General features: G+C 31.4%; 1 protein-coding gene across 2 annotated transcripts; it reads right to left on the reverse strand.

Moving 5' to 3' along the window:
• Positions 1-1,860: 1,860 nt before the first annotated feature.
• On the reverse strand, positions 1,861-6,404 carry LOC123882074 (two-component response regulator ARR2-like). 2 transcript variants are annotated; one of them, XM_045930862.1, is made up of 6 exons: positions 5,894-6,404; positions 5,250-5,402; positions 4,773-5,153; positions 4,097-4,173; positions 2,773-3,948; positions 1,861-2,609 (listed from the first exon to the last, which is right to left on the reverse strand). In XM_045930862.1, exons 1-6 carry the CDS (start codon positions 6,063-6,065, stop codon positions 2,541-2,543), a joined length of 2,028 nt encoding a protein of 675 aa, XP_045786818.1. In that variant the 5' UTR covers positions 6,066-6,404; the 3' UTR covers positions 1,861-2,540. The 2 variants fall into 2 exon arrangements, with proteins under 2 accessions (XP_045786818.1, XP_045786817.1); XM_045930861.1 differs by having other exon boundaries at positions 1,861-2,612; positions 5,894-6,399.
• Between the last annotated feature and the right edge of the window lie 7,513 nt (positions 6,405-13,917).

Genomic DNA, 13,917 nt, shown 5'->3' on the forward strand with positions numbered 1-13,917 from the left:
TATTTTACAATAAACCTAAAAAATCAAATTTTTCTTATATATAAGACCAGAGGGAGTAGTATTTATTAAATCATATTGCTTCGCATTGACCGCAACGATTGCAAAAAAAAATACACTACAAAATTATTATTTTTTCCGGCTTTTCACCACCAGTTGAATCTGGTTCGGGGGTCAGTTCTGGCATCAAGTGGTTCCAGCCCCCTCCCGATTGCAGTTGTGGGGGATCGAACCGCGGTCCTCCCTACCAAGTTCAGCACCAATCACCACTGAACCAACTAACGATTGGTACTACAAAATTATTTTTGTTTTAAGAAAAACTATGCTTTATTTTTGTTTTAAGAAAAATTATGCTTTGTTTACAACAAAAAAATTTACGGGTCAAAAGCTTGCAACAACCAATAATTTACATGTTTTTATCAAGAATAGTAAAAAATACATAAAAATGTCAATTGTTAGACGTGACGCAATGATCGGAGTTCGAACACTGACTCTCTTATTTGTGTGTGCGAATTTATAATAGCTTTTTCATTTCGTCTATCTAAAAAAACACATACTACGTAAAATCTTGGCTAAATTGCACTTTTGGCCCTCTAAGTTTCAGAAAGTTGCGATTTTGGCCCCTATGTTTCAAAATAGCAGTTTTGGCCCCCTATGTTTCCCACCTTTTGCAAAAGGTCAATTTTGACCAAGTCAACGCTGATGTGGCCAATCACATAAGTGACTCAGCTGCCACATCAGCTTCTTTTGCCACCTAATAAATAAATAATAAATAAAAAGATTGGAAGGAGGTGATCTCAAAATCGGTTATCGACTGTTCGACGGGTCTTGGATTGTTGTGGTTGCCGATACTTCAGTGTTCTCTCAAATCCCCTTAAATTAAATCATTAACAGCAATGAATGAAAACTAAGGGAAAATCCAAATAGTGAAATAAGGAAATGTGAGAGATAGAAGAAAATAATTGTTTACAATGAATGAATTTTGATTCCTTTGATTTGATTTCTTTTTTATTACAATGAATGATTTTTTTGGTACCACAAAACTATTAGCCAACTTTTTATGTTAAAGATGGCATTGCATAAAGTACATAAGCTATAACAATTGTTTTGGAAAAGAATGAGGGCTCTAGAACGGTTGTTGAATGAAATCTGTATCATGCTCATGATAAGCCAGTCACAACGTTTCTTGATGTTCTTTGTTGTAAACATGAATAATTTGCGAAACATGCAGTTACACAAACCTTTTTTTTTAATCAGTTACACCTACACACAAACTTACATTCCTTTTTATTTAATTTTTTTATTTAATTATTAGGTGGCAAAAGAAGTTGACTTAACAGCTGAGTCACTTAAATGATTGGTCACATCAGCGTTAACTTTGTCAAAATTGACCTTTTGTAAAAGGGGACAAACATAGGTGGCCAAAACTGCTATTTTGAAACATAAGGGCCAAAATTACAACTTTCTGAAACTTAGGGGGCCAAAAGTGCAACTTACCCTAAAATCTTTTGTCTAGTAGTAATAAATATCCAAAGTATGCATGCATAACAAATTTATTTGCCTTAAAAAAGCAGTTTATACAAAATTACCATGCTAACCACAAACAAACAACCAAAAAACAAAAAAAAAACCACAAAAAGCCAACTAAAGTGATCTTCATTCTTCTTTTTGTTTTCTATAAGTGGCACTATTTCATTTCACACTGTTTGATTCCTTTTCATCAAACCATGTAATAATAGCATATGCATCACCACAGCGTTCATAAATATCTTACTATTAGTCAAGATTCCTACAAACAATTTAAGTACTGATATATCCCTCAAACATGCCCAAGACATGATCACTAAGATATGATAGTCTATCTTCATAGGAAAAGTAGCCATAACATAAAATCCCAAATAAGTACCAAATCATGTTCATATACAAAGAATCCATATCCATAACATAATCAAAGAGCAGATCAGTCACAGCTGAAACATTAAAACATAAATCTACCGACGAACATAAACATCCGAAAAAGAATAGTCAGCCAAACGTCTTGAGCAACAAAAATTTACACGCTTACGACAGTCATTTTACTTTGAAGAACGTAAAATAAAAAGAACAAAAGGAACATTTTTTTTTCTTCATGCTTTGTTATTGAAGTTAGAAATACTCCTAAGCGAGTATGCAGACGTATCAAAACCTTGCTTCTACAATTCTGCCCTAACCCAAACATACCTCTTCGAGAACACCCTAAAATTAGAACATTGCTAGAAATGTTGCTATCAATATAGCAGTCAAAAATTGCACATGCCTTGTGCATTTTATGCGGTTGAGTTTTGTAGTTGATTCATCTTGATCAATTACGATCGTCCAGATTAAATCATTATAGTACACACTACTCCCAGAAATTTGAATATTTGACATCAACAAAATTCTGTTGTCGAATAATTTAGACTCAGTTCTAAAATAGCTAATTGCAGAATGATAATAATGTGCATATGTAACAGCAACTATTTACACTGGTAACTGCAATCAGAAAGAACCGGCGAAAGTCTCTTCTAGACAGGAATGTTGTCCAGAGAATATCCATCAAAGTCAAACTCGTTCTCGCCTTGTACAATACCTTCCTGCTGCAAAAAAACGTAAAAAAGAAATTTGATTTGTTTATGATGGAAAATGGATAAATGTATGCAACAATATTTTTTTTTTTTTAACAAGATATGCAACAATATTATATGCAACAATATTATGAATGTTTCGGATCAAAAGAAAGAACAAAGGATGAGCGACCTGTTTCAGAAGTGCACTCATGAGATCCTCCTGCCCGTAATGATCAGGGAAGAGGTTAGTCTGGGAGCTCGCGTCGGGAACTCTTTCAGACTTGACCCTTGTTGAACTTTCAGCGATAAGGGGATTGAAGTGTTGACCGCCATTTTGGAGATTACTGTGGTCCAAGCCTTCACCGAGAGAGAAAGGAGATTTTCCAATCAAAGAGGCATCTCTGTTATGTCCAGGTTGTTGACTAGAAGAATAACCCTGCTGGACTAAAACTGATGGAGAGACATCGATGTTACCATGCAAAGGATTTGCATGTGATGATGAATCATACATTGGACCTTGGCTTGCCATCCCCCAATCCCGGGACTTCTGCTGGTGCAGGTCATTAAATATATCGTAGTTTGGAAAACCAGCAGATGCTCTAATTCCCGAATTAACGTCCGGTTGAAACGAGCCTTTGTTTGTCATACTAGATATACCCGGAGTGCTTCCGAGAGGGAAATTACTAACAGACATTTCAGTGCTTTGATTCATGGGAAAATTCAAATATGAAGAGCTCTGTGAAACAGGATTAAATGAAGGTGCTCTGCTGCTACTAGCTATGCCATTTCTCCCCAATAGACCATCAGAAATTCCGTTTGACAAAGCAGGCTGCGCCAAGATGTTTGGAAGTCTCGGAACACGAGGACTGGTAATTTCACTTAGCATCTGACCTCTAGGTTGGGATTGTGCCATCTGCATCAATAAGGGATTACCCTGCGTAGAAGAACCAGTGACTCGCATATTCAAATTGCCGAGGGATTGTGTAGATTGGTGCAAATTTGCGAGCTGCTTTGGCTCCATGTTAGTAGGGACTCCATGAAGAAGATTTGTTGGTTTATTGCTGCTTAAAAGTTGTTGTTGCCCTTCTCCAAATCTCAACCTCGGGTTTTCAAAACTGAAAAGGTTTCTTTGATCCATGAGAGGCATTGATAAGCCTGGTTTCACAGTTGACCTACCAAGTCCTGCGGCTTGAAGAGTGGCTAAACTTTGTGCTGGGAGCTGGCCAGCAGCTGCAAGAGTTTGAAGATCAAGACCGTTCATTGGTGAAATCGTACCAAATGATGCCTCTTGTGGACTGAGAAATGAGTTGTTCAAGTTATTGTGCTGAGAAACTCCACTCAGCCTTCGAAGATACAACCGATATTTCTGTAACAAAATAAAAATAAAAATAAATGTTAACTCCATTGAGTAATCATAATTCATAGCATTAGCGTAGATGACTGCAAGAAGACATAGGGATATAAAATTTAACTTGAGTCGTTTCTGAAGTACATGGTGGATAATAGTGTGATACCTGCAGGTGGCTGGCAACATTTTCTCTAGTGAGGCCAGGAACATTCATCAATTCCAGAATTTTTTTAGGAACAGCCTCTGCATACAAATATTAGACTTGAATCAGGCCAGACTCAAAAAACCACGATACTTCGTAGTTATGATGGTATTCAAGCAAATATTGGGGACAAAAAAATATTAATTTGGAGCTATAAATTATTTATTATAAATGCTGCTGGATAGTGAATCAAGATGAGAATGCTAAGGTCTTTGATTGAATATTCAAGAAAAAGTACAACGGAAAATTGATGTACCAAAGATAAAGTTGTGATTAAAAATTCACATGAGATGGTTCAATCAATTAAATAACTAAGAAAACTGTAGGAAAAACATTTAAAATGACAGTGCAAAAAAAATTGGTTTCTGATAGGGGTAAATGATTAGGATCCTGGATCCCAAACAGTAGGATAAGACGTGATTAGTGTAATTTTAAAGCCAAAATGGAATCTTAATTATTCATAAAACTACAGACTAGTATAGTTCGAAAATTGATTCACATGAATTGACAGTCTGCAAAATCTAGATGCAATGATCCAACCAGTTTGCCTTTTAGACAGATCTGCATGTAAAAAAAAGATGAACAAAAAAAAAAAAAAAAAAAAAAAACTTTTGACGAATGCAAGCAAAAGAAAACTTACTGTCAATTCCCAGTTGATCAACAGCAGCCACAAACTGTTGATGGAGTTCCACAGACCAAACAACACGAGGCTTCTTTAGCGTTGACGAGTCATCTCTATCGTCACCATCCTCTTCATCGTCCCTTCTCTTTCTCGAGTTTCTCCAATTACCTTCATTAGCAGAAGACGAATAATCGCCATCATCCGATGCCTTTGGATGTCGATCTCCTTCATCAGCGCTACCCGATTGCTCCGTATCTTTCCACTCATTCTTTTTCTTCCTAACCACATGTTGCCATATGTTCTTCAAAGCCTCGATACGAACAGGTTTAATTAGATAATCACAAGCACCGTGTGTTACACCCTTCATAACAACACTTTTACCATCATCCGCAGACATCACTGTAATAATCATAGAAAACATTTTAGTCTCAAATCTCAATATCAATGCAGTCTACTAACAGATCTAAGTCCACGAAAAAACACCAAAGTACTTACTAATAACCGGAAGGTCCATTTCCAATCCAATGTGTTCTAAGAGTTTAAATCCATCCATGTCTGGCATATGAACATCACTGATAACAATGTCAAATCCATTCTTGTTCTCTCTTAGGAGTGAAAGTGCAGTCTCGGCTCGATTGCATTTCGTAACTGAAATGAACTCAACAAAATTATTACTCAAAATTCATAGTCAATTGAATAATAACAATTAAGTGATTAATCAAATCTAAAACAAATCTGAAAACCAGTAGTTCAATATCATGTTTCAAAGGATTTCAAAAAAAGGGAAAATCAAAATCTGGCTTCACCAGCTGCAAGATATTCATGAACTTCATGATGTAAAATTGGATAAGAAAAAAAGCTACAAGAAAATAAATAGTAAGAAAAAAAAAAAGTCTTGAATTCTTGATTAATATTACTGTTTCATAAATCAGATATTGTTTGAGACAAAAAATGATCAAAAATTGATTCTTTTTTTAATTATTTGATGGGTTTTTGAATTGAAGATAAAGTTGGATTCTTTTTGATATTTTGTTAATGGGTTTTTCAAGTAATGAACTAATTAAGCGTTGAAAATTGAAAAAGAGCGAAATTCAAGAGAAAGAATACAAATTCAGTTAGAGAGAAACACGATTGAATACCTTCATAAAGACACGTGCGTAACATCTTCTCAAGGATCATAAGGCACGTGGGATCATCATCAACAACAAGAACTCGCAAACCAGCCGGAAACTGGTCGGAACCTTCACCGGATTTCATAGTAGCAGTTGAAGTAACAGTAGAAATGGATCCTTTACCGTTGCTAAGATTCATAGTTCAGAGATCCAAAACAATAAACAGAGACAAAAAAAAAAACATGAAACACAAACGTTGGTGTTGTTCACAACATAGTAGTTTGTTTAGTTTGATTTTGATTTGAATTTGAAGTTGTTTTTTTTTTAGAGTGAAAGTGAGTAAGTTGTGGCACTGAGTTCGCAAAGAATCAGAGAAGAATGAATGAATGAATGAAAAAGAAACTGAAAATTTTGGGTCGAAATTTTTTCATAAAAATAATAAATATTGTTTGTTCTTTCCGACCTCAAGCTTATGTCCTCTACGAGTCTTGTGTCACTGTTACTGTTACATGCTGAATTGTTCTCGGGGTATTAAATTAATTAATTAACATTTTAATACTAATTAAAGTTTTACTAATCAGTCTGATTCAGCAAGATTTTTTAATAATATTATATTATTGTTAATTATTTTTATAGAAAATAACTTTTTTTACAAAATTATTAACTATTTTCAAAAAAGTAATTAAGCAATAAAAGAAAATTTATTAACTACAAAATGAAAATAACAAAAATGTAAATAAAATAACAAAAATATATTTACCAAGGAAAAAACAAATATGGTGGGGATAAAATCGAAACTCAATGTTAAACAAATTTAATATCACGTCTAACTTATAAGTTATATTCCGGTAATTTAGGGTAATATTTATTATATTTTTTCACTTTAGTTCAGAAGAAGTTATAAGCTAACATAAACTTATCTAATATCCTGTAGTTTCAGAGAAGTTATAAGGATTTATATTTGGATATAATTACAATAAAATTACTTTCGATGAGACTATAAATTGAGTTTAGAAATAGAAGTAGGTGTACACTTGATACCCGATTTGTAATGTTTGATATTGGTACTATTTTATCAAAATTCAATGTCATGTTATATTTTTATGTTAATTTATACATAAAAAACTATATTTTAAATAAATTTTGTATATTTGATGCTGGTAAACAACCGTGTAAGTTTTTTTTTTTCTTTATACAATAATATAGGTTGAATATTAAAAAATTACTATAGAAGTATTTTTTTTAATAAATGAAGAAGATCTTAACTCTTATAATATAAATCATATCGAGATATTTTCAATTATTAATTATTATTATTTTATTTGGTTACAATGATTATTATTATTATTATTATAATTATTAATATAGGAGTATAAACAAAATAAAGTATATTCATGTATGTTTCTTAAACTTTTGATGTAATAATAATAGTACTTTATTATGGTAATTAATGAAATTCCAATAATGATTGTTGTGTCATGTGTACCATTTTGATTATTATTAGTTTAATTTAGACGTTATTATTAATTTTGAAAATAATAAAAAAATGAAAGTTGGGGCTCCTGACTTTGAAGAGTGGATCCAGCTCATTCATTGGAGGAAGGGACCCCTCCTTCTATCTGCATCTTAAATCTACGTCCCGACACACCCCCAACTGCTTACCATTTTCTCATTTTAACAGCGCCACTCAATAATGTTCATAGCAACACAAAAAGAGTAAATTGTCAAATATTTTTTCAAATTTTAAAATTCGTCAAATATTTTTCTGAAATTCGAAAATAAATAAATACTTTCCTGAAATTTTAAAATGTCAATCAAATTGTCCCCTGGCGTGGACTATGGCTGGTAGTATCAGGGAGCAATTTGATTTACTTTTTAAAATTTCAAGGGATATTGGTCTATTTCCAAATTCAAGGGATATTTGACGAATTTTAAAATTTTAAGGGGATATTTGACAGTTTACTCAACACAAAAATAACGGCTTATTATCACTTCACACTTTTCTTTTCTTGGTTAGCATTTTTATTTATTTAAAATGTTTTTTTTTAATAAAAATAGTAATAAAATATATAAGAACTAAAATGTATATATACAGTTGGATTCAATTAAATTTAATTTGTTTTAAAAAAAATTCCATAAAAAAAATTAAATTTGAACATCAACACTCTAGTTAAGTTATAATGATTTAAGATTTATTAAACCGGTTTAAGATTTAATAAATCAATTGTTAGTTGGTTCAGTAGTGGTGATTGACGCTGGATTTAGAAGAGAGGATCACAGTTCGATCTCTCACAACTGCGATCGGGATGAGGCCGCGAAACCACTTGATGTCATAACTGATCTCCGAATCAAATTGGACGGTCTAGTAGGTCGGATAGTGGTGTTGAAAAAAAATTTAGTAAAAAAAATGTTGATCCTATAAATACAGTTTAATTGATAGTTGAAAAAACGTTCATATGCAATGGAATGTCGATCTTGGTATTCGTTATTTTTTTATACTTAAAGTATGTGATTCTGGTTCACTTGACAATAAAAATAAGTAAACAGTAAAAATGGTTATTTAATAATATCAATATGATATTCATTTAAATTTAAAATAAGCTAAAATATTTATTATGTTATAAATACAAATGATACTTTTTTTTGGTTACTATACAAATGATACTTTCCATCTAAAATAATTAATAAACTAGTAAATATTCATTAATTAACACTTTTGAAGTACAAAATATGTTAATTTGTTTTAATTATAAAGATTTTTTATTGATTTTTTGCATATATAACTTTTTAGGTGTAAATCACTAATAATAAGAAGGGTTCTGCCGTCTTATAAGGGTAGTTCAATTGATAACTATCAAGGGATGCTATTAAAGGGACAAAGTTCGAATCTCAAATTCTTCATTTCTTCACACTTATAGTATGTGAGTCTAATGATCACTAAGCTACTAAACAAAAAAAAAAATTAATAGAATGATTTTGTTGTCCCGTAAGAGCAGCTTAGTTGGTACTAGAGATATTATTTGAGAGATCAAGGTTTGAACTGCCAATTTTCCACTAGGTTATTAGACTAAAGAAGAAGAAAAATGTCTTAGTAACATGCGTTATAAGGACATATGTTAAAAAACCTAAAAGTAAACTTTTAGGTTGAAAAACTAATATTTTGACATTTGAAAAGTTTAATGCATGGTTTTAAGACAAATATTTTTATATTAAATTTCTTATAGAATATGTTAGGATTTGTCTAATAAGAAATATGTGTAAAAGGATTTGCATGAGTAACTCAAGTGACTTGATCTAAGAGTTAAAGAAATTAAGGTGTGAGTTACCATAATTAAAGTCCAAGTAAATAAGTCTTCTTTTATTTTATGAGTAAAACTTATGTGTATCTCACACTATTAAAATTGAATCTCGCATATAAAGTGATAAGGTATATATATTTTTTCACTCAATAAAAAGATAAGTGTTAAAACCATTAGGTTTGATCTAATGATGATAAATTTAGATAGTATGTATAAAATTCTAAGTTCGATCATCAGCTTCGTTATAAAAATAAAATACAAAAGTGTTAAAAAGAGTAGTATAGTTGTTGATAACCTTAGAAAATATTATTTCCACTAAGCTCCACGTTGGTTTGCATGTCCGCGTCAATGTCCACATACATGTAAACTAATTGCAAAATGATGTAATACCGCTATCCTTTATTTTACAGATATCCCTTATAACATTTTAATATGTAATTTTAAAAATGAACTCTACGTAACGTGCCTATTTTATGAAGGATCTGAACTTCTTTTTTATAGTTTTTTTCAAGTGTGTAATTTAAATTATATTTGTCATGTATATAAAATATGAAAGTTTAGCTCATCCGCAGGACTCAACCCTCATTAGTTGATTTGATGAATATAATTATATAAGTTATAGTAAATATTTATGAGTTATGTGACTAGTGTCCTCATCATGTGGGCACTACTAGTTATAAAAACAAAAATAAATATTATGTCGGTATATTTTAATTGATATGGACATTACACGTAAGATATAAAGATTTGATTTCGAACTTTGATAGTTTCATTTACTTATTTTGAAAAGATGAAATTTTAACTACTAGACTACTTAAAAAATGTAAATTTTATATTTGAAACATTATTTTTTATGATTCTAAGAAGTTAAATACACGAGTTTCAAAATACTTTTATTTTATTTAGTTTTCTTAACTATAGTTCTCAATCACCAATTAACATTTTATTTTACGGATATCCCTTGACCCTTACTTAGTTTAGTGAATTTGTTAAGAAAAAGTAAAACAATGTGAAGTAAGTAAGAAAGTTATTTCAAAAGGAGATGTGTAACAAGTTATTTTTGTGTGAAAAAGGTACCATGTTTTTCCTTCAAAATAGGTAGACAATCCTTTTCCCTAAAAACATTTGTATTTATTTATTGAGGAAATTAAACTAAATAATTATTTTAATATGTTCCACTAGCCCCTTTAATTTGTTCATCCCCACCTATATGTTTATTTTCAGAAGCCAAGTTGAAAACAAATGGCACATCAAAAAATGGATCACCCTTAAGCCAATTATATATTCATTGCATTGACCCATAAATACTTAATCGGATGGGATGCACCTTGACATGCACACTATAGAAACGTAACCAATTAGGAAAAGTACTAGGAGATTTGCAATTGGTCCTTGCAAATTAAATTGCTTAATTCAACAAAAATAACAAATATTAAAAATAGTGTTGGTGTGCCCAAATTCAGCATAATTATAAGGTAGTGTTTTTATTTCATTCCTAAGCAATGTTAATGTAGTAGGATATGGTAACCAGCAACCACTTTTATATGGTGCTAGCGGTTTCAGTTTCCACTAATATATTGAGAGTGACCATTCCAATTTTTTGTAAATATCCCTCAATTATTTATTTATTCTTTTTGGAAAGACTCTATCTCAGTCCCTCTATTATTATACACGTGTTTTAAAATTATTTTACCACAAACTAGAAAATAATTTAAATTATAACAGCCCATCTTACTATCCGTTTTTATAGTTATCACGATAATATTGACACGAAGTTCCCACCGCTGTTAACGATGACTAATCTCTGTCGGGAAACCTGTGGAGCATAAAAGGTGGGTTGTCTCCTCCCAATTGAATTTTTTCATATGCATGAGCCATAAACCAAACTCCTGAACACATGCATCAAGTGGATCAAAACTCTTATCACTTGAATCAATGCAATCTTGGTTCTTATTGTCTACTTATCATTAATAAAAAAAAAATTGAAAATGGTAAGGTAAGAAAGGGAGTGCAAGGTGGGTATTCCGTTCAAGAACTTTTTGGTTCTGAATGAATGCTGTGCAAAAGACTTATAAGCTCTACTTTTGAAGTGACTTCAGCTTAATTTGAATCCCTATCCTTTCCACAGTTTCCCCACTGTTGTTGTTTTCTCTGCCTCTCGTGTTGCTTTTAATTTTTCAGTGTGCACTCTGACTCACTCTTTGCCTTCTTTTATTTATTTATTTATTTTTAAAAACAAAATTAAATATTCCTAATAAAGAAATCATTTTATATATGTAGGGTCAGATTAAAACTTCGAATATCCTATTTATTCGTCTTAAAATAAAAAATTTAACCACTATATTGCTTAATAAAAAGATTTTAATGCATTTTTGGTCCTCTTATTTTGAAAATTTTGAACTTTTGATCCCCAATTTAATTTGGCTAAATTTTTGCTTATATGACAAGCTCATTGATGATGTGGCGCTGACCATGTGAACGTATCATATTTCATGTCATTAATGTTTTTCTATAAATCAAATATTATATTTTAAAAGTATTAAAACAATTAAATAATTAATTAATAATTAAAAAACAATAAAATTAACCTCTATACATGTATATATAATTAAAAATCAATAAATTACCCAAATATATGATTAAAAATCAGTAAATTACCCAAATATATAATTAAAAATCAATAATTACCTGAATATATAATGAAAAATCCGTAAATTACCCAAATATATAATTAAAAATTACTAAATTACCTAAATATACAATTTAAAATCAAATTTTGCTTGTTCAAAGTTCAAACAAAACATAAAACCAGAACTTTAATACACCAGAATTAACAAAATTAGAATTTACTAAACTAAAATTTTTAAACCAGAATTTTTACACCAGAATTTTCCTAAACTAAGGCAGTTGCTTGAAAGTCATCATATATGCTTAAACCAGTACAAACAAAATACTAAAGCAGTTTAAATATTAACCACAACTGTGATTGAGTTTCTAAAGAAGATTTGTGATTGGATTTCTGAAAAAGATGTCGTTTCTGAATATTTAAAGACTTTGCGTTTCCGAAGAAGAGATGTCGCGACTTTGTTAGGGTTCCATGATTTGTCCACATTGACACTGACACATCATCATATAAGTTGACACATCAGTAGAAATTTGACCATATTGAGTAGGGGATCAAAAGTTCAAGTTTTTCAAAATAGGGAATCAAAAAATTGGCTTTTAAAATTGAGGGAACAAAAGTTCAAGTTTTTCAAAATAGGATAACCAAAAGTACATTAAAGCCTAAAAAAAAGAAAGCGTAATTAGAGCGATTGGAGTTCCTACCCTAAATTATTCATTTCTCAATATTTATATAAAGTGTGCTAATTATTAAACTACTTAATGGAAGGAAAAAAAATATACTAACGTTTTTTTTAAATAGTCTAGTAATTAGAATTTCACTTTTTAAAGTGAATAAATAAAAGTAACGGAGTTTGTATTCAAACTCCATCGTATTACATATAATATCTCTACCAACTAAATTATCCCTCAATAAAACGGTATACCAAAGTTTTTATACACTACAGCAGTTTATTTTTTGTTTCTTCTTTGTTGAATTATACACCCGACCCGAGTGGCACAACTACAGCAGTGCATGCTGATAATTATGGAGTATTCATCAGCCTATTCCCCAAGCTGACATGTGTCTCACGCTGCCACTTTTCCATCGGATAAGATCTCTTTGGCTCATATTGTTCTTTTATTTTCTACCGACTAGTAAGTGTCATCTATTATTTAATTACTTTTTTCTCAAAAAAAGTCTATTATTTAATTACTGAATACATGTATTGTATTATTTAAAAATCAAAATATTAACTTTGTAAAAAAAAATCAAAATTTTAACGATATATTAATTTTTAAGTATTGTTGGTGCAAATCAAATATTTGCTTTCTCAATATGAGTCCTTTATGCTACATACATTCGTTGTGTGCATTTCGGATCGTGAGTTCTCTCATAACTTTTGAAACCACGTTGGGTTTATAAACTCGGATTTCTTATCAAATTTGGATGTGTACAATTTGCTTAAGCTAGGTGCCACAGGTTCACAGTCTCTCATTTTCTCGGCTGGTGTCTGATGGTTTTGGAGGCACCACAACTTAATGTGCCTAAACAATGAGACTTGCTCCTTAAGTCGGCTCTCCTTTAACATTCGAGTTATGGTCGAAACCTTCAGAAACTGCTTCTTAAGGGTTAGTTGAAAGATATATCAAGTGGCACCATAATAACTATTCTTGTGTCATCCTTAGGGTCCGTTTGATCTACAAAATATAAATACTGGACAGAACAGTACAGGACAGTACAAGACAGAACAGCACAAGACAAACGTTTAAGGTATTGAACAAACTTTGTGTTGTACGATGTTTGGTGGACAAAAGGTTATTTTGGTATTTTAGACAACTTGTGCTGAGGACAAAAAGTTGTCCCGTGGTTCTGTGGGGGACAAGAATTTCAAGTTTTGTCCTGTCCCTTGGCCCCCAGTTTGTCCAGTACCAGAAACAGTTTTAAAATCAAACACAGTACAGTAGGAGTTGTCCTGTCCAGTCCCTTATTTTCTAGCAGATCAAACGCACCCTTAATGTAGATGAAAGTTGTTTCGATTCTCCCATTTGATCTAGATTTGGCATTATTAGAAACACCTTCGACCACTATCTTTCAAGCTTCTCATGCTTCATTCGAATTTGAGAGCCATCTGACATCTTGCTCGCCGA

The sequence above is a fragment of the Trifolium pratense genome, linkage group LG4, assembly GCF_020283565.1.
Source record: "Trifolium pratense cultivar HEN17-A07 linkage group LG4, ARS_RC_1.1, whole genome shotgun sequence".
In the NCBI taxonomy this organism is placed as follows: Eukaryota; Viridiplantae; Streptophyta; class Magnoliopsida; order Fabales; family Fabaceae; genus Trifolium; species Trifolium pratense.

Bases quoted from the DNA above. Each gene is read 5' to 3' on its own strand.
- LOC123882074 (XM_045930861.1), bottom strand. From the start codon at position 6,065: ATGAATCTTAGCAACGGTAAAGGATCCATTTCTACTGTTACTTCAACT. The intron at 3,949-4,096 runs GTATCACACTAT...ATTTTGTTACAG, and splicing joins ATGTTGCCAGCCACCTGCAG to AAATATCGGTTGTATCTTCG. The intron at 2,613-2,772 runs GTCGCTCATCCT...GTTTTTTTGCAG, and splicing joins TGAGTGCACTTCTGAAACAG to CAGGAAGGTATTGTACAAGG.